Raw genomic sequence first — 21,873 nt, forward strand, 5'->3', positions numbered from 1 at the left:
TTGCATAGATCTAGGGCTGGGTGCCTGTGGCTCAAGCCTATAATCATAGCTACTAGGTAGGCTGAGATCTGAAAAAGTTCAGAGTCAGCCTAGACAAAAAAGTCCATTAGACACTTCATTCCCATTAGCCAGCAAAAAAAAAAAAAAAAAAGCTGAAAAGTGGAGGTGTGGCTCAAATGGTAGAATGCCAGCCCACCAGCCATGAGCAGAAAAAGCTAAACAAGAGCTCAAGGTCCTGAGTTCAAGGCCTAGTATCAGGGGGAAAAAGTCATAAGTTACACAGTGTATAGAAGTCATAAATCTACAGAAGACCTTCTTAGAGAGTCCTCATGCTCTTACTCCTCCTATGATCAAGGAAGCCATTCAGTGAAGGAAAAGAGTATGTGGGAGAGACCGAGGATACCCCCATTATTTTGCAAAATGTGGTTCCATAAAATATGAGATACTGTTATGATTTGACAAGGCACTTAGATTCCAATGCTGAATCCAGAGAGTGTTTTATAAACTTTGACATGCATGGATAGTTCCATTTCTAAACCATACACAAAAATTTGAGGATATACACTCTTAATCAGATAGCTGGAGAGAATGTACCATGATGTCAGCAAAAACTTCATCAACTACAGATGCCATATAGTCATCAAAGGTTGAGGGGGCAGGAAGGAAGGGAGGGACAGGGAAAGAGAGAGTTAATGAAAGAGGAAATAATTCGAAAGGGAAGGGGGAAGTAAAACAAAAGATGAGAGATAACAGAAGAGGTACAAAAAAAAAGAAAGACAAAACCTCACTGGCATTTACAGTTTAAAGCTTTCAGGGCATTTTATGAAATGACAGTTGCAATAAAACAAATAGAATGGTGAGTCATCTGGTTTCCAACTTGAGTCAAAAGTGGCTGTTTCTAGACAAACCAAAAGAAAAGCAGCTCTGCTGCCTGCACACTGAATGATGCCTATCGGTGCACCACAGCTACAGAACAGGATGTGGAGAGAAAGAACAAGGAGGTGGGAGTGAATATTGTCTTTACTGGTCCCAGTGTCACTGCAAATAAAGACTGTCAAGATTTAAGCCATAATAATGGAAAGGCTATAAAGGTCTCAGTTATAATGTTTCCTCTGATGTTCCCTTTCATAAAATGCCTCTTTATATTGCCTATGTGGCAATGATCCACCGAACATCAGTGTATGAGGGCCTCAGTGGGAATGTCGCACCCTAAGCTCCTAGCAGAAAGCCAGGCGGCAACTGTGTAAGTCCAGCCCCTTGGCTCATCATGTTCAGTGTGGTGAATGAGCACACTCATTTCACAAATGTGTACTGCTTTCCACAGGAGCTAAGCAATACTACGTGCACCCATCTCACAGAAGGCTTCCACAATGTATCCAGGTGCCAAACACTAAGGAAACAAATGCAAATATATTCCACTTGGATATACAACACAGGGGCTCCTTTCCCACCTTAGCATCTAAAAGTCTTCCTGCCACAAGTATCTGGCACCCCAAGAGTGAACTGGGGCTTCCCCTCCCTCATGCCAGACCAAAGTAAATATGGTGGAATGCAAACCAGATAAGAGGAGACCCAACTGGGCACCCATGAAGACCCCTTTACTTGGACTTAGCAGACCAAAATTCATAGAAGACCACTGGTTTCAAGAGAATTATTTATCTGCTGCCTACACCTAAACATTCTAGCACCAGAGAGTCAGAGTCAGGAGCAGGGCTAGCCTAGCATGTTTAAGATCCAGGGTCCAATTCTCAGCAAACCCCTTATACCTCCCACTCCCCTCCACCCCCATCCAAGTAGAAACAATACCTCCCCGCAAATTAGTACATTATACACCCAAATTTTAACACATGACAATGAGGTATGAAACAAGATAGATGAGAGTGGATGCTAGAACCACATACAGGGATAAAATGGGACTGACATCTGTAAATCAGGGACACTGTGTGGGGCAATTAGAGAAGCCAAGAACAGAATTAGGAAAAGACCGATCTAGTCAAGCCTGACTCAGTGGCAGATACAGAATGATAGCCCAGGTTTGCTAGGTGCACGGCCAATGCCAACCACAAACCACCACGGGGCTGCCTCCCCTGTTGATCTATAATTGGTGAGCCTGTGATCGAGCTACCAATTATCTTTAGGCCCCTGTATTTAGTTCACAGACAAAGGGAAGCAGGAGAGACCAGTTAGTAATGAGTAAGTTATGGTCACGAAAATACATTGCATTTTACAGAGCTGCTTCAGCAGGAAAAGCTACTTGGAAAATAAAAAGTAAAAGAATAAAATAAGCTAGAGAAGCTCAATTTTCTTCTCTCTTCCTCCCAAAGCCACACTTAGGATAAAATGAGGTTTGTGCAGGTTAATCCTTATGAGGTAAGAAAAATGATTAAATACATTAAAAAAATCAATTGTACATTAAACCAAATCCAGGAACTGCAAAAACAAACATCACAGCTTTCCTCCAGCCAGCATTAGCTCTGCCAGTCTGGTCAGCAGGGGATACCCCCACCTGAAGAAGCCAAAGGATGATGAAAGAAATGAGAAGGTAAGGGGGGGGGGGCTCACTAGAAATAAAATTATTTCTAGACATTACAAAGGAAAAAATAAAATGCCTTAAAAATGGAGCTCTGGAGATCAGATTAAAATTCTTAAAAATCCAGTAGACATAACTAATGACAATAATTCATAAACAAATTATAAGCTATTTCACTGTCAAAGAAAACACCGCTATTTCTAGTTATTTCTTCAGTTCATGAACAGATTCTATTAGCTGACATCTTTTAGAGCAACAACAGAGAGAGCTTGGAAATGAGCTATGGTGCAGAGCCACAGGGTGTGGGAACTTCTACCCTTCCTCAGTGCCCTGCAATCCTTAGAACAAAGCCTCACAGAATGCAAAGTTACAAAAAAGTGGCACCAGTCATTGCCCTTCTTATGATAGAGTCAGAACTGAGAATTCCTACACTGAGGGATATAGGTTCATTTATTTTTCTACATGTACTAAAACTGTAAGAGTCTCCCCTTTCCTTCAGCCACATAGCTGGAAGGCTCTAGAGCAAGTAAGAGCAAGGTGGGTGCTTCTTTCTGGGTGATGTCCTTGAATCTTAGGACCCAAAGCCTAAACAATTGGCAAACTCAAAGTTTTCCCCTTAGTGTGCTTGGCCTGGCAAGGGGCTGCTGCACAAGATAAGACTGCCACTCTGGCAAGGGCCTTTGTGACGTGAGGTTGCTCTGTGGAACAATGTGTGAGGCATCATTAGGAACTGCAAAGAAAGCCACAAGCCTGGCTTGATTGGGGAATGCTGACAGAAGAACAAGTAGCTATCCATATGACCGTGGTATTCCCAACAGAATGAGATGAGCCAGCCCATGGGGAAGTTTGAAAACCTCTTAACACTGTTAGAGCAGGTTATCAATGTCTGGCAGTTGGCAAGAGTAAGATCTGACAAAAAGATCTGACTTCCTTAAAGACATCTATATTCTCTTATCTTCAAAGCAGGTGAACTTTGCTGGCCTTACCTCTGACAATGAGGAATGTCTGGCTACTGAAGGGGACACAAATAAAGGACTGACCTAAGGGACAAAGAAAGCAGAAAAAGAGGATCCTGGATATCTTGTTTCCCTAGGTGGATTCTGGTGATTCCCTGAAGACCTAGTGGCTCCACTTTAAGAGTCAGAGTGAAAAGCTAACTGCTTACTTGTCCAACCTTCACTCTGCCATCAGGAGATAGATTAACAGGCAGTTGCTGCCCCCTAGAAGCTGGCAGGGATACAGCACCTTCTATAGAGACATCAGATGAAAAGATCCTATTATCTCCCTAGGCCCTATAACCTGTCATTACTGAGGTACATGGGTGCAGACGCCTCCTCCAAGCCCGAGGAGGCGCATATCACCTGTGATAAATTAATAGGTGCCTTTCCAACAGCTAGAATGCACACAAAAGACTCCAACCAGGGAGAGCACAGTAAGGCAACAGTTCTACAGAGCAACCTCAGATCACAAAGGCCCTTGCCAGAGCAGCAATCTATCTTGTGCAGTGGCCCCTCACCAGTGCTATCCACTGTGAGGTCAACACCACACCCAGACCTGTGCTCCCTTATCTGTACAGCAGTACAGATCTGACCTTTGAAATTCCAGTACTGTCACTACCAGACTTCTGGAAGTCTGACTTGGCCTGGCCTTAGTTTCCTCACTGTAAAACAAGGATACCAGTACTTCTCACCACAGGTGTGTAAGCCTCAAACAAGATATAGAAACCAGCAGCACAGTTAACAACTACAGTTGCTCTCCTGATGTACGGGATCAGAGCTAAAAACTGCTCAAGTAATGGAAAAATTAGTTAAAATGAAGACTGATTAAAAACTCAGCCTACTCTACATAACTTCAGCGTCTGATATGAAATGAAATCCTATAAATGTACAGTCATTCACTAATCTTTTGATGTAGAGCCAAGACCTTTTCTTTGAGTATGGGCCACAGAACAAAGTTCCCAGACATCTTTTTTGCATAAATGCCATCCAGACATAATGGACCCACATTTTTAAAGCAACGTGAAAACTTTGGTTCTTCCAAAGAGAACCCTAGATTTGTATCACTTTGTCCCAATATTCAACTCTCATCTTACTCACACCTAATTTGATGGCAATATTTTTAGATCACATTTAACAAACATTTAGCTTCATTTTTATAGAAAAGTTTTCACATTAATTTTCATTGAATACATTAGACTAGTGGACTCTTCACATATGTATTTCCCTTGTATACATCACGTTTAATAAAGTGATCTAGTTCAAGGACATGCATGCTAGAGACACAGAATGGCTGTGACCTCTCAGTGGGAGGATAGTAGAGCTACACCATGCTGATTCATCATCAGAACCACAGTCTGTGAGAGAGGGTCCCAGGCCCTGCAGTACAATTCACTTGGGAACAGTAGTACATCCAGCACTAGCTCCTAGCACAGTTAAGAAATATGTGATAGCTGGGCACTGGTGGCTTGTGCCTGTAATCCAAGATACACAAGAGGCTAAGATCTGAGGATCACAGTTCAAAGTCAGCCTGGGCAGAAAAGTCTGTGAGATTTTTTTTTTTTTTTTTTGGCCAGTCTTAGGACTGAACTCAGGGCCTGAGCACTATCTTTGGGTTTTCTCAAGGCTAGAGCTCTAACCACTGAGACACTATACCATTTCTGGCTTTTTCTATATATGTAGTACCAAGGAATCAAACCCAGGTCTTCATGCATGCTAGGCAAGCACTCTACCACTAGGCCAAACTCCCAGTCAGGTCCAGGTCTATGAGATTCTTATCCTCAATTTTCCCCCAGAAAACTGGAAGTAGTGCTGTGATTTAAAGTGGTAGAATGCCAGCCTAGAGCTGAAGAGCTCAGGGACAGCACCCAGACCCCAATCACAAACCCTACAATCAAAAAAAAATTGGGTTGGGAGTTTGGCCTAGTGGTAGAGTGTTTGCCAAGCATGCACAAAGACCAGGGTTCGATTCCTCAGTACCACATACACAGAAAAAGCCAGAAGTGGTGCTATGGCTCAAGTGTTAGAACTCTAACCTTGAGAAAGCCCAAGGACGGTACTCAAGCACTGAGATCAAGCCCCAGGACTGGAAAAAAAAAAAATTGTGTTTACTGACATCCCACATCATTTCACAGGAATTCTGAAATGACTTGAAAGTACACACAAGATGAAAAGACATAGCAGAAGAAAAATATATGAAAAGGTAAAAAGGTGTTTAATATATGTTTATTCCCTTTCTCTACAAAAATCCACTAGGAATAAAGTGTGATGAAACACAAATAACCAACGCACAGGCTAGATTCTGTTCACAGTTCTGTATTACTAAAAGACTGGAAAAAATGGACCTGCCCTCAAAGACCCTTCTTGCTGTGGGTCTGGCTAGGCCACAGCTGATACCAAGAGAGAGAGATCCTCTGGCAGATGCAAAGGGTGGAGGGAGTGATTGCTGATGGAAGCACCAATCCACAGACTGCAAAGACAGGGAGCCAGGACCCAGGATGGCTGCAGAGGCAAGAGGTCACAAAGATGGCAACGTGTCTTCTCCTCGACAGGGTAATTTATCACTGCCCATGCCCCGCTGGGGGCCGTGCGTTAGCTTCTCTCTGCCTCCGACTGTCAGAGAGTGCCCCCAGATAGATTTACCTCAAGAATCACTCAGTGTCCGCCTCATCTCTAGACTGCTCAGACAAACTCATAATGGCAGAGTGAAGATTTGTGGAGCAACCAGCATAAATCTTGGTTATAACTACAAACCATAAAAGAAAGGAGAGCTGGGAAGGAAGAAGGAAGGACAGAGAATACGTCCTTCTCCCAAGCACCACTTTATCTTCCTGTGGCTTTGCACAGAACACAAGGGGGATTAACTATGAAATTGTATTTTTCAGACCCAAATCAATCTGCATGGTTTGACAATGGGCTCAAAACGTTTTAAATTGAAATTACCCTACAAAATGGAGAGCATACAGCTTCCTAAGTACAACATGGCAACTCAGGACTGTTCAAACCAGGCTCTGTAAAGGCTTTGCCCAAGCTGGCCACATGGACTATTCATCCATTAGATCACACTTAAAGACACTTTTTGATGAAAAGTCTTTTTAATTTTAGAGATGCTCCTCTGCCCTTACAAAAGCTGCAGGTACCATCCTCAGCAATGTTTAGTAAAGCAGCTAAGAAACTAAACTTAGGTCTCCTGGAGAAAAGGAGACAAAGGCTTCCTTTGGGAAAAGTGACATAGGGAGGACAAAATGAAAGATCAAACCTCCCAAACACAGTGTGCTCTGAAAAAATGTACACAATCACCTAGTTCCTTGGTTCCTACTTCTCAAAAACAAGGATTCTGCCCAGTTATCTATCCAATAGGCAGGGCCTCTGATTACAGGAAATCTAGCAAATACAAAGTATTACTATGAAAGCCAGGAACCAGAGCATAAACAAAGGAGAAGAACTATTTCAAATTCCATTTCTTTAATTATGACTCCAAAGAGTCTTGATTCATCTAATAATTATTTGTAAAAGGATACCTCCAAACTGAAAAACCACCTCTTCATTTACCTGAAAGAGGAAACAACTTAAAGGGCACCGCCTAGTCTTTTCCATAAACCTTTCAGACTATAATAGGAAGGATGGAGTAAGAAGAGGCAGTAATTTCAACATCAGCCATGGCCTAGAGATTATATAGCCACCCAGAAATGGAATGAGGCTTTTCTCCAGTCCATCCATTTCAACATTTGGATCTAACCAGTTTTCCTTCATAGATGTGGCAAAACAGGTGAGACACTCAAGTGCCCCACCATCTGGGAGTTGGTGTACACTGATATTAAAAGCTAAAAAGGGGGGCTGGGAGTATGGCTTAGTGGTACAGTGTTTGCCTAACATGCAAGGAGCCCCGTGTTCAATTCCACAGTACCACAGAAAAAAATATATGAAAAAATGAAATAAAATAGAAAAATTATTTTTAAAACAGTTTAAAAGTCTCAGGTCACATAATGCCAACATCACCAGCAGCAAGGAGCCCCATTCTTAAGTTGGTCACATATGATCTCTCAGTAGCAATTATGAGAGGTGATCCAGGAAAATGTTGTAGTAACAGTCTAAGCACCAAAATCTGTAGGTGATTTGTGGATCAAACCTAGGGCCTCCTGAATGTTTGGCAAGCACTCTATCAAATGAGCTACACTCTGGGTCTCTGTAAAAAAAAAAAAAAAAAAAAAAAAAAGGTAAAAGAGCAGATACTGGGTATCATTTGCTCATGCCTGTTATGCTGCCTACTCATGAGGCTAAGATCTGAGGACTGAAGTTCAAAGCCACCTTGCCTCAGGCAGACAAACCTAAGAGAATCCTAATCCAAGTGATAATATGCCTCAAATGGAATTGCCCCAAATCTTGAGCAGTAAAAGCCAAGCAAGACAGTAAGGTCATAAATTCAAGCCTCAGTATCAGCAGAAATAAGTAATAAAATAAAATAAAAACAAAAAAAGAGGGAATCTTGGACAGAGTAGTATATCCTTAGAATCCCAATTATTCAAGAGCTGAAGGAAAGAGGATCAAAAGTTCAAGGTCAGCCGGGGTGCATGCATGTGGTGGCTCACACCTGTAATCCTAGCTACTCAGGAGACTGAGATCTGAGGATCAAGGTTCAAAGCTAGCCAGGGCACAAAAGGACTTGAGACTCTTATCTCCAACTAACCTCTAGAAAACAGAAGTGGGGCTTAGCTCAAGGGTAGGGTGGTAGCCTTGAGCTGAAGAACCCAGGGACAATGCCCAGGACCAGGGGTAGGGCCCCAGGATCCACAAAACAAACAAACAAAAAAAAAAGTTCAAGGTCAACCTATGTAACAAAGTGAGACCTACTCACTTGTACCCTCACAGAAATCTCTGAGCAAGAAACAGGTATGCCAGCGAATCCTAGCTACTCTAGAGGCAGAGATTAGAGGATCACAGGTCCAAGACAGCCCAGGAAATTAAAGTCTGTGAGACTGGGGCCGCGAGTTTGGCGTTGGCCTTGTGATAGAGAGCTTGCCTAGCATGCACAAAGACTCAAGTTCAAGTCCTCAGTACCACATACACAGAAATGCCAGGAGTGGTGCTGTGCCTCAAGTGATAGAGCACTAGCCTTGAGAAAAGTCCAAAGACAGTGCTCAGGCTCTGAGTTCAGTACCCAGGACCGGCCAAAAAAAAAAAAAAACAAATATGTAAGACTCTTATCTCCACGAAATGACCACAAAATCAGGAAGTAAAACTATGGCTCAAATAGTATATTGCTAGCCTTTAGCCCAGGGACAGAACCCATATCCTGAGTTCAAGTCCCAGGATACATAGAAAACACACACACACACACACACACACACACACACACACACACACACACAATCAACTAGGTACAAAAACACCTAGCAGCCACGTGCAGTGACTTATAATCCTAGCTGTTCAAGGCTGAGCTCTGAGGATCAAGGTTCAAAGCCAGCCCACCCACTAAAGTCCTAAAGTCCATAAGATTCTCATGTCCAATTAACCACCAGAAAGTGGAAGTGGCGCTGTGGTTCCAGGGGTAGGGTGATAGCCTTGAGCTGAATTGCTCAGGGACAGCGCTCAGGCTCAGAGTTCAAGACCCCACGACTCACACTCACTCACTCACACACACACACACACACACACACACACACCACCTAACTGGCACACTAAACAGAAATCAGAAATAGTATTTAATACTTTAAATTTTTGTTTTTTGTTTTTGTTTTTGTTTTTTGCCAGTCCTGGGCTTGAGCTCAGGGCCTGAGCACTGTCCTTGGACTTTCTCAAGGCTAGAGCTCTACCACTTGAGCCTCAGCACCACTTCCGGCTTTTTTCTATATAAGTGGTACCAAGGAATCGAACCCGGGTCTTCGTGCATGCTAGGCAAGCACTTTAACCACTAGGCCAAACTCCCGGCCCCTAAATTTTTGCTTTATATTTACTTTTTTCTGAAAAAAACAAAACAAAACCATTTCCAGAAATCACTAAGTGGCCATATTCATTACTCATATGCTTGTAAAACTTTCATAAATACACTGTCAAAAAACTTTATGTCCCCATGTCTTCAATTTTACGAAATATATATGTGCTGACTTAGTGGTAGAGCGCTTGCCTAGCATGCATGAAGTCCTGTGTTCAATTCCGCAGTGCCACATACACAGAAAAAGCCAGAAGTGGTACCGTAGCTCAAGTGGTAGAGCTCTATCCTGAAGCACAGAGAGGCTCAAGGATACAGCCCAGGCCCGGAGTTCAGGCCTTATGATTGGCAAAAAACAAAACAAAAACAAAAACAAATGTGTTATATACATAGTTATACATACCTACACGAGCATACACAAAGAAATCTACTAAGCAGAGGGTGCTGGAAGCTCATGCCTATAATCCTAACTATTCTGGAGGTTGAGATCTGAGGATCACGGTTCAAAGCCAACCTGGACAGGAAAGTCCATGACTCTTATCTCCAATAAACTACTCAGAAAAGGCTGAAGTGGCACTGTGTCTCAAGTGACAGAGAGATAGCCTTGAGCACAAAGAGGCTCAGGGACAGAGCCCAGGTCCTGAGTTCAAGATCCAAGACAAAAAAAAAAAAAAAAAAACCTACTGAGCATGAAAATAATGGAAATGTATTAAATGTGTATATGTCATCCTCTAAATGTTATTAGGGGGGGAATGAGAACCTGCCAACAAGTTCTCTAAGGAATTCTAACCACAAAAGTTGCAAGAGATGCAAGCACTGGGAAAATAGTGCCAGGAATACACCTAGAGATCTTTAAGACATAGGCATCTAGCCATAACTACTCTTAAAGAGAAACTTATAATACTGGCTATCTAAATTCATCAACATATTTATTCATGGTTTTTAGCTGGGCACTAGGGACTCCTATCTGTAATCCAGACTATGTGGGAGTCTGAGAACAAGAAAACTGAAGTTTGAGGGCAACCCTGGCAGAAAAGTTCAAGAGACCCCACTCAATGCAACGTAAGGTAGGATAGGGTATCCATGTCAAAGTTACACAGGAGGTTGAGTTTGGAAAGATTACAATTCCAGGCCAGTTCTGGCAGAAATTTCTGCAAGACGCCATCTCTAGAGAAAGAAACTGGGTGTGGTGGTTATGTACTTTCATCCCAGGGAAGACTAAAATAAGCAAATCTCAGCCCTGACACGCAACAGGGCAGGAAGTTAGATACCATCTCAAGCCAGTGTGGTGGCTCACAAGCCTGTAATCCTAGTTACTCAGGATGCTGAGATCTGAAAGTTGAAGTTTGAAGCCAGCCTGGGTAGGATAGTCCATGAGACTCTTTTATCTCCAAGTAGCCACCTAGAAAATAGAAGTGGAGCTATGGCTCCAGGAGTAAAGTGCTAGACTAGAGTGCTGGTGTAAAAGCTCAGGGACAGTGCCCAGGCCCTGAGTTCAAGCCCCATATCTGACCAAAAAAAAAAAATCCAAAACAAGAAAATGGGAGAACTGGATACAGTGGCTCTCACCTATAATCCTAGCTACTCAGGAGGCTGACATCTGAGGATCAAGGTTCAAAGCCAGCCCGGGCACAAAAGAACCTGAGACTCTTATCTCCAATCAACCTCTAGAAAATGGGAAGTGGGGCTTGGCTCAAGGGTAGGCTGGTAGCCTGAGCTAAAGAGCTCCCGGACAGTACCCAGGCTGAGTTCAAGCCCCATGACCCACAACAGAAAGAAAGGGAGGGGAGGGGGAGAGGAAAGAAGAAGGAAGGAACGAAGGAAGGAAGGAAGGAAGGAAGGAAGGAGGACAGGGTGTGTGTGGCTAGAAGCATGGCTCAGTGGTAGAGTGTCTGCCTAGCAATCAGAAGGCCCTGAGTCCTAACTCTAATACCACCACCAAAAAAAAGACTACCGGGCTCCAGTTAAATGACTTATAAAGCAAACAAAAGAAACTCAGACATCCCCATTGGAAAGCAGTTGAGCTTCTCCAGAAATAAGTTCCAGTACTGTCCAGACAAGGTTCTCTCCTAACCTCAGAGAAATCTGAGGCTACAGGATGCACCAGAAGAGCAAAACTACTAACATCACTACATCTGCAAATGCAGAGAATCTATACTTAAAAGGATCCGCATATTGAAAAATATTAACTTAGTTGCTTATAACTGTAAGGCATCACTCACAAAGATGCGATCTGAGGTTCAAAGCCAAGGCAGAAGAGTCTGTGAAACTCTTATCTCCTACTAGCCACCACAAAAGTCAGCAATGGAGTTGTAGCTCAAGTGGTATAGCACTAACCTTGAGTGCAAAAATGTTCAGGGACAGTGCTCAGGACCTGAGTTCAAGCCCCAAAACCAGAAAGCAAATAAATAAATACATGCAAATTACACACACACACACACACACACACACACACACACACACAGAGAGAGAGAAAAAAAGCTGGCAAAGTACTTTGGGATTATGCTGGAGGGAGATCATAGGAGACCAAGCCAAAAAAGGGAGATAAAAAAAAGCAGAAGCAGGATGGAGGAGGGTAGGCCTATAATCTCAGCAAAGACAGGAGAATCAAGAGTTCAAGTCCAGTGTAGGTTACAAAGCCAGTTCAATAGCAGCCAGGGCCATGTAGCAAGTCTCTAAAAAAGGAATGGGGGGGGGCAGGGGGTACAGAAGGGAAGGAAAAGGAAGAGAAAGAGGGAGAGAGGAAGGGAAAAAGAAAAAAGGGAAGGAGGGAAGAGAGGGAAAGAGAAGCAGAAGGGGGAAAGAACCTACACCTACAAGTTAGAAGAGGGCTGAAGACTCAGCCATTAGAGACAACTTGGTGTCAATGAAAAAAAAAAGCCAAAATTCTAGGTAAGCCAAACCCTATATGTACTTTGTAAAGTGGGTAAGTGATTGTATTGCTAAATATGGAGAAATTGAGTTGAAACAAATGATTCAACATATAAGTGAAACCTATACTTATTGCTTACTTCAAATAACCAGAAATCACGGCTAAAAGATTACGTAATCCTAGCTTCAGTATTCAAGGAAGACAACAACTATTCACACACTCTTCTTTTTTTCTTTTTCTTTTTCATTATTAGTTTTACTTTGTAATGCTGGGAATTGAATCTAGGGCCTCGCACCCCTATGCTGTATGAAAAACTCATACTCCCATTCTTTTCTCTCCTTCCCTCCTCCCATCTCCCCCTCCTGCTTTGAGACAGGGTCTTACTCTGTAGCCCAGGCTGTTTTTCAGCACCGAATTATCTTTCCTTAGCCTCCCAAGTGCTGGAATTACAGGCGTGTGCTACCACACCCAACTGCCCCCATACTTGAAGACCTACACACAAGGTGGAGACTGGATCTTGCCAGGGCAGCACAAGGAACTAGATAAAGGCTCTGCACAAACTCTAGGATCGGCATACACATACTACCAGAAAGCCAGTTCCATAGGGAAGTCACATAAGGTTTTCTACAGGTCTGAGAGAAGCTGGAGGTCAGCCCTCTGGAGTACCGTCAAAACGTGTTTCCTTAGGGAAATAAAGTTTCTGAATAGTATAAATTGGAAAGACTAATTCATAATTTTAACTTTAGCCAAACATTTTGTCATAACAACTGTAGAATTTTAACCCAAACTAACCAAATTTCTCAAGCCAGTCTGTTTCTCATTCAGCAGTACTAAGGAGACCAGGCAGGATGTTATAGCATAACTACACAACCCACTAACAGAGTCAGGTGGCTGGGAGGGTTTATGTGGGGGTAGCAGGGCTAGGGGGAGAGCTGAAGGGTCACTACACAACTAGACTTAACCCAGAAGTCTCTAAACACCATGTGCCATTTAGAAACTACGAAACTGTACTTCTCACCACTAGATCACACATGGTTTTTTACCATCCAGAGGGAACAAGAATAAAAATCAAGCCTTCTTCCCACCCTCGCAAAGAAAGCAAAAGAACAGTACAGATGCCTAAACACAGAAAGGTGGCAAGGTCATCTGTATGCCAGTATGCTGTCCTGCCCAACCAATTTTCTTCTATTGTCATTCAACCCAGGGCTTTCTCCCCCATGCTAAGGCCTGTCCCTCATTTTTTTACTAAGGAGAAAAATTATTTCTCATTCTAGAGCAAAAAATAAATTTATACATCTATTTAGTCCAAAGTATAGACAACCAGAAGCTTCCATTAAGGAATTTTGTAAGCTGTTGGATAATATCTGTAATCTTAACTACTCAGGAGGCTGAAATCTGAGGATCAAGGTTTAATGCCAACCTAGGCAGAGAAGTCTATTAAATTCCTATCTCCAATTAACCAGCAAAAAGCTGTAATGATAACACATCAGCCCTGAGGGGGAAAAAAAAGTCAAGCTTTAAGAATGAGTTCCTGGAAATGGATCACCCCTGGAAATGGATCACCCCATTTCTCTCCAGCCTGCTTCCATGATCGGACCCCTTACCCAGCAACTGGGCCACCTCTCGCTAAGGCACGTATATGTCAACAGCTACCGCTATGCAAGGAGCTTACATCTCCCAGTACCCATCTGTGCCCTCTTCTAACATTTCTGTGGAGGAAAACAGCGGCCAGCAAAATCAAGTGACAGTGGAGACACCCTCGGACCATGGGGTTTATTCTTTCCAGTTCAGCAAGTAACAATGATTTGGGCCAAGAGAAGAAACCTCAACACTCCTGCTCCATTGCTGATGGAGGCTGGGCGCCTGTCACTTTTTCTATGTGCTACATTCAAGGAGATCAAAGAAAACATTTTTTTTATTTGCCAGTCCTGGGCTTGAGCTCAGGGCCTGAGCAATGTCCTTGGACTTTCTCAAGGCTAGAGCTCTACCACTTGAGCCTCAGTACCACTTCCGGCTTTTTTCTATGTATGTGGTACCAAGGAATCAAACCCAGGACTTCATGCATGCTAGGCAAGCACTTTAACCACTAGGCCAAACTCCCGGCCCAGAAAACATTTTCTTTTGCAAAAAAAAAAAAAAAAGAAAGCAAAAAGAAAGTATTGAGTCCCTGAAGCCAGGCGCGGTGGCTCATACCTGTAATCCTAGCTACTCAGGAGGCTGACATCTAAGGATCAATGTTCAAAGCCAGCCTGGGCACAAAAGGACCTAAGACTCTTATCTCCAATTAACCTCTAGAAAATGGGAAATGGGGCTTGGCTCAAGGATAGGGCAGTAGCCTTGAGCTGAAGAGCTCAAGGGACAGCACCCAGGCCGAGTTCAAGCTCTATGACCCACAAAAAAAAAAAAAAAAAAAAAAAGAGTCCCTAAGTTCAAGCCCCACTGCCAGCATGCATGCACATGCACACGCACATACGCCCACAAGTGCGCGTGCACACACACACACACACACACACACACACAATAATAATAAATTAGAATTAATCATTTACCAACACTGAAACTTTCTATTCCTCAAGCTTCAAAAGTCACAACAACCATCCCTAAGTCCTCTATCACTACTTTCTTCCTTCTCTGGTTCCCAGCTAGGCAAATCCACACCAAATTATACCCAGTTCTGTGCTGCTTTTTAACATTATCTACAATCTTACACTGCTTGCTTATTGCTTCATGTGTATAAATGCCTTTTCTTTCAAAAATAGAATACAGGGATCACTTGAAAAGCAGACTGTTGCAATTGCCTACTTCCCAGTCCTCAAGCCTGAACTGAACAGAACTCTAAGAGATAGCTCACAGGGGTATCCGAAGACTTCTCTCAGAATGGGCTGAGCACTGTGGCCTGACATCCAATGACTCCACCAGAACAGCCACGAGCTCTCCTCCTGTACCCCCACCAGCCTACTTCAAAAGCAGGCCCTCAGCAGGCTTCTTGGCCTGACACCCTCCCCCTGCCACTCCCAAGAGAAACAAGTTGTCGCACAAGACCATACAACTCGACTGGTGCCCTCATTTAATCAGGCTGCTGCAAATGGTTGGCCAAAAGCAATAGGGGCATGACTGAGAGACTGTGGGAGTTTAATATAAAAAAATTAATATAAAAAAAGGAGGGGAAGGAGAAAGGGTCTACCTTTTAATAGGGCCCTAATTACCCAACTCACAGGATCAGCCCAAATGAGATGGGAGTTTATTTCGGGGTTTTTTTTAATTATTGTTTTTATATATATATATAAATTGCTGCTATGTGTTTTCTTTTCTCTGAGCAATTATGCAGCAAGTACGTAAAGAGGAGAAAAAATATTAATTAAATATAAGGTAATTGTAGACTTGGCCTGGAGAGAATGAGTCTGAACTCTGGACGATCACAGACTACTAGGGTTTGAAGACTGCTCAGGGCCTCCCAGAAAAGAAAGAAATAAAAATACAACCAGCCAACAAGCAGATGCACAGTGCAGCATGAAAAAGCTGTGTGCAGAACCCTAACTGAGCACAGGGCCTGTAGGGCCTCCAATACCCAGAAGTCAGCAAGCAGGCCAACAGTCACGACTACTCAAGAGTTCCCCAATTTGCTTCCAATTGGCCACTCTTTCAGTGATCAACAGTTAGACGCAGCAGCAAAAATTAAAAAGAAAACTAAGGAGGCAAAAGACTAAGAGGGCTCTCCTGCTCAGTTCAGCCTGAGGAGCTCAGAGATTCACCCCAGGGAAAAAAGAACTAACTTCCCAAACGAGGGATGATCAAAGCAAAGCCTTTCACTCTAAGGGAGAATCAAGGCACCACAAAAGGGAAAATGAGAGCAGTGAAGGAGAACTGGGATATACCTGGTGATGGTAGGTAATACACACTTGTATACACTTGGCCTGTCTGCAGCTCAACTGGCTCCATCTCATGCTCTGCCTACAAAAAGCCTTAGAACACAACAGACCCGGGGCCTGTTCATACCAGCTAAGGGCCTCACGTCACCTCCTCCCACACTGCTGGGAGAAGGGTGAAGCAAACAGATGAGACTGCAGGAGCTGCTGAAACAAAGCCACGGAGGTGCACCCTATGCCTGCCAGTATCCCTCACTCGAGAAAACTTGCTCTCCCCTAAATTGATCTGGCCTGTAAAAAACCTGTCCAGTGACCCACATTCAGTGCCAAACAGAAGAAAAATATGGCAGACAGAATTCTGGCTCAGACCACTAGAGCCAAAAGAAGAATTCTGTAAAGAAAATTACTTCCAGTACTCAGTAGGCCTCTTCCTTATCAGCAGTCTAAGAAGATACTATCAGTAATGCCTATCACAAGACTAATTACTCACCAAGCAAAACCAGAATTCCCTCCCTTACCAGTTCCTTAAAGGCCACCTGAGATGCCCTCACCCTAAGGAACAGAAAGTAGCTACTTCAGACAATCAAAAAATAATGTAGGAGCCGGGAGTTTGGCTTAGTTGTAGAGTACCTGCCTAGCATGTACAAAGACCTAAGTTTGATTCCACATACATAGAAAAAGCCAGAAGTGGTGCTGTGGCTGAAGTGGTAGAGCTCTTGAGAAAGCCCACAGACAGTGCTCTGGCCCTGAGTTCAAGCCCAAGGAAAGGAAAAAAATAGACAAACAAATAAATAATCTAGGTGCCAGTGGCTCACACATGTAATCCTAGCTTTTTGAAAGCTTGAGATGCAGAGAACTGAGGTTTGAAGTAGTCCAAGTAGAAAAGTCGGTAAGACTCCATTTCCAATCAACCAGCAAAAAGCTTGCCTGGAAGTATGACTCAAGTTGTAGAGTACCAGCCGAGCAAACATGAGACCTTGAGTTCAAATCCCACAGTACCAGGAGGGGGAAGAGGGGGGAAGTTTGGCTTAGTGGTAAAGTAGCAGAGTGCTTGCCTAGCATGCATGAAGACTGAGGTTTAATTTTTTGGTACCACGTACACAGAAAAAGCTGGAAAGCCAGGCGTGGTGGCTCATGCCTGTAATTCTAGTTGCTCAGGAGGCTGAGATCTGGGGATCAAGGTTCAAAGCCAGCCCGGGCACAAAGGGACCTGAGACTCTTATCTCCAATTAACCTCTAGAAAAAGTGGGAAGTGAGGCTTGGCTCAAGGGTAGGGCAGTAGCCGTTAGCTGAAGAGCTCAAGGGACAGCACCCAGGCAAGTTCAAGCCCCATGACCCACAAAACAAAAAAAGAAAGAAAGAAAGAAAAAAAGAAAGAAAGAAAGAAAGAAAGAAAGAAAGAAAGAAAGAAAGAAAGAAAGGAAAGGCTGGAAGTGGTGCTATGGCTCAAGTGGTAGAGCCCTAACCTTGAGAAAGCCCAAGGACAGTGCCTAAGACAGGTACCAGTGGCCCATGCATATAATCTTAGCTACCTGTGAGGCTGAAAATGGGGAGAATGGCAATTCCAGACCAACCCAGACAGAAAAATTCATGAGACTCCCTTTTCAATGGAAACCAGAATGTGGCAGCATATACCTGTTATCCTAGCTATGACAGATACCAGGAAGCCTTAAATAGACATATAATGAACCAGGTGCAAGTCAGGGAAGGAAACAAGATCATATAGGAAAAATGAGCAGTGCAGCCCACATTGGTGACTAATACCTGCAATCCTAGCTATTCCAGGAGCTGAGATCTGAGGATAAAGGTTCAAAACTAGCCTAAGCAGACACATCTTTTAAGATTTTTATCTCTAATTAACCAGCAAAAAGCTAGAAATGTTGTTTGGCTCAAGTAGTAGAGCACTACCCTTGAGCAAAAACCTAAGCTAAAGCCCTGAGTTCAAGCCCTAGTAATAATAGCGCGCCCACACACACACACACACGCACGCACGCACACGCACGCACACACGCGGGCGCACACACGCACACACACACACACGTGAATCTTGAAAAAGGAGCTAGAGGTAAAGGTAAAGTGTGGTTCATGGGAAGAATACCTGCCCAGCAAGTGCAAAGCAATAAATCAAACCCCAATACTGCCAAAAAAGAAAAAAAGAAAGAAATAACCTTGTGACTAGAAGCCGCACAAGTCTGCTTCCCCCACACACACCCCCGCCCCCGCTGCGAAATTTGAGACATCTCATTAGTTACTACCATCAGCAACAGAGTGGCCATGTGAAGGGGATGCTTCCAGTTCCAGAAAAGACCAGGTTGTAGTACTAAAAGGTCTTGCTAGTCTCTGTGCACTAGAAGAGGACCCAGGCCCCACACAAGGAGTCTCCACTGAACACACACACTGGGGGAGACCCTTCGCTGGGGCCATAAGGCTGCCTTAGACTCACATGCCATCCAATCACCAGCACTCACCAGCGGCTCTCGGGGAACCACATTTTCACTTCCTGGAGTAGAGCTTGGCTGAAAAAGAAAAACAGAAACAAAAATAAGGTCACAGTGCCACCCAATGGGCATCAGAAACCAAAGACAAGCTATTTTCAAGCAATGCACACCAGCACCTCTATCACCTATTCCTCATTAACAAAACTTCAATGTTACTCTGGGCTACCTGTAAGAAGTAGCCAGAAAATACAAGTTTGTCAGGAAATATAAAGATATTACTTCTAGGCCATCTGGGGCCATCTTCTTTCTTGCCCTATACCACCAACACGGTGTTCAGACATTAGGTGGAGGTCGGCCAGGTGTCTCCTTTGGGCCCCATGCGGGGAAGTTATCCACTATAGCAGGGCATTGGTGGATGGCCCATACACTCAGGTGAGGAGGCAGGCCATGCCATTCAAAGGTATTCACCGACTTCATCCTCAAGTTCCCACACAGTACCCGCCAGAAGTATGAATGCAAAGCCTGGGAGAAGGTAGACATCAACCAAAGTGGCCGCCACCTGATGGGCCAAGAAGATTGACGCCAGAAAGAAGAAAACCAAGATGACAGACTTTGATGGCTACAAAGTCATGAAGGCTAAGAAAATGAGGCACAGACTCATTAAGAATGAGGTGAAGAAACTCCAGAGAGCTGCTCTCCTGAAGGCTTCTCCAAAAAAGCCCCTGTAGCCAAGGCCGCCACTGCTGCTACAGACGTTGCAGTCACCACAGCTAAAAGCAAAGGCCCAGCCAAGAAGACCTCAAGCCAGAAACCCGGGGCCCAGAAAACTGTAGCTGGCTAGAAGCCTGCCCAGCCCCCCAAAGCTCAGAAGGGTCCCAAAGCCCCTGACACAAAAGCATCTGCCCGCAAACCAGCTGGCAACAAGGCCTAGAGGAGCTCATGAGGAATAAAGGCTCTTTTGACACCTTGACCAAAAAAAAGTTATTTCTAGGTTCACTGTCACAGCCCCTGAATAACAGAGCATGATTTTGCTAGAAAGGATACATACAGATCAATGGCCGAACAGGTGAGACTATATACCATCATAAAATCTACAGAAATAGCCAAGTCCAGAGGGAAGGCTAAGGAGAAAGCCAGCCATCTGTCTCTTTTCTGCCTTTTTCCCTGTGGGAGTTGAGGAAGAGCAGGCAAGCAAAAATGGAGAAGTACTAGCAGCCACAAGGGGGCACCAGTTATCCACACTCAGAATTTTCCCTGTACATTACTGGAGTAAAGGATACTAGTTCTTATGTATGCCACCAAGGACATCTACCCACAAAGTCCCAGCCTTAAATCCTTTACTGATATAAGCTAATGACAGACTGGCAGACTGAACAAACCAAACCTACAGGCAGGAAGGCAGCACAGTGGAAGACTGGCTTGACTCCAGCCTGTTTTCTTCCAAGGACCAGCACACCATTTCTATCAGTGCCTTGCTCAAAATATAGAGAACAAGAGACACAGTGATAGAGACAGCTCTCAAGCAATGTGCAAATCTACACAAGAATATAAAACAAGCCAGTACAGTGGCACAAATCTATAATCCCAGCATTTGGGAGACTGAGGCAAGGAAGATCCAGAGTTTGAAGCCAGCTTGGACTATTGAGACCCTGACTGAGAAATCCAAAGATTTAATAGTAGTGTACTTGCAATCACAGGGCCCTGGGTTTGATCTCCAGTACTGCAAAATGAGGAGGAGATGAAGGGGGGGGAAAGGGGGGGCGGGGAGCTTGAGTGAGCTACTATGTTTTACTCTTATTGTTCAACTCAGTTTGCAGATAATACCCAGACAAATGCAACTAATGTAAATGTCCCAGAAGGTGGCCTTCAGGCTCCTCTCAGACAGTTCAGATGGCTGTGCTAGGACCCTAAGAGAAAGGGCAGAGATGGGAGAAAAGAATCCCATTCACGGGGCCGGGAGTTTGGCCTAGTGGTTAAAGTGCTTGCCTAGCATGCATGAAGACCCGGGTTCGATTCCTCGGTACCACATACATAGAAAAAAGCCGGAAGTGATGCTGAGGCTCAAGTGGTAGAGCTCTAGCCTTGAGAAAGTCCAAGGACTTTGAGCTCAGGCCCTGAGCTCAAGCCCAGGACTGGCAAAAAAAAAAAAAAAGAATCCCATTCACAGAAGGTTCCCAGAGATCTCCTCACACAGGGGTGTCACCATGCAACAGGCACATGGCACTGTGACTAGGATTCTGATAGATAAAGGACCTTCCTCAGTCCCAACAGTACTCAGTCCCTCGAGGGTCAGCTGGGGGTGGTGGTTCATGCCTGTAATCCTATCTACTCAGGAAGCTGAGATCTAAGGATCAAGGTTCAAAGCCAGCCTGGGCACAAAAGACTGTGAGACTCTAAACACTAGAAAATGAGAAATGGGGCTGTCGCTCAAGGAGCTGAAGATCTCAGGGACAATGCCCAGGCCCAGGGGTAGGGCGGTAGCCTTGAGCTGAAGAGCTCAGGGATAGTGCCCAGGCCCAGAGTTCAAGCCCCACGATTGACCAAAAACAAAAAGAATTGAGAGTCAGTCCTAGAACCTGAGCAAGCTTCCCCTTCCTTCCTGCTCATCCTCACAGGGCTCTACATATCAGGTGTTATATCCCTAGGTCACATCCCTCTAAGCACTGCATCCCACTGCCATCTGCCTTCCCTTAGACTGTTATGCCCACAGCAGACTCACAACCTCTCCTTTGCCACAAGTGTCCTCTCCCATTGATGCACGACTGAGCAAATGGCACAAATTTTACAAATCTACACAAACTGGAATCCATAGGCCTTCAATAGTCTCTCTTCTTTCATGCCTCAGTTAACTCATTAGTATGTCTTGCCAACATTCCCTCCTACGTCTCTAAGTAGCCACGGAATCAATTTTTCTTCTTTTTCTTCTTTCTTTGCCTGCCTGCCTATCTACCTGCCTTTCCTCCCTCCCTCCCTCCCTCCTCCCTTCCTTTCTTCTGTCCTTTCATCTTCCTTTCTTTTTCTTCCTTCTTTCCTTTGGGGGTGTTTTTTGTTTGTTGGTTGGTTGGTTTGTCGTGGGACTTGAACTCTGAGCCGGGGCACTGCCCCTGAGCTCTTCAGCTCAAGATTAGCACTCTACCACTTGAACCACAGTGCCACTTCTGGTTTTCTGGTAGTTAACTGGAGATAAGAGGCTCAAGGACTTTTGTGCCCAAGTAGGCTTTAAACCGCAATCCTCAGATCTCA

General features: G+C 44.2%; 1 protein-coding gene and 1 pseudogene across 3 annotated transcripts in view; one reads left to right on the forward strand and one right to left on the reverse strand.

The window, feature by feature from the left end:
* Positions 1-21,873, reverse strand: part of Pex14 (peroxisomal biogenesis factor 14) — a 143,503-nt gene that overhangs the window by 109,849 nt on the left and 11,781 nt on the right. For all 3 annotated transcript variants that reach the window (XM_090335839.1, XM_090335840.1, XM_090335838.1), the window contains exon 2: positions 18,661-18,708. In XM_090335839.1, the coding sequence (XP_090191965.1) occupies positions 18,661-18,708 (48 nt within the window). The remainder of the gene's footprint in view (positions 1-18,660; positions 18,709-21,873) is intronic.
* On the forward strand, positions 18,840-19,561 carry LOC150062529 (large ribosomal subunit protein eL14 pseudogene; annotated as a pseudogene).

The sequence above is a fragment of the Megascapheus bottae genome, chromosome 6, assembly GCF_031878675.1.
Source record: "Megascapheus bottae isolate mThoBot1 chromosome 6, mThoBot2.hap1, whole genome shotgun sequence".
In the NCBI taxonomy this organism is placed as follows: domain Eukaryota; kingdom Metazoa; phylum Chordata; class Mammalia; order Rodentia; family Geomyidae; genus Megascapheus; species Megascapheus bottae.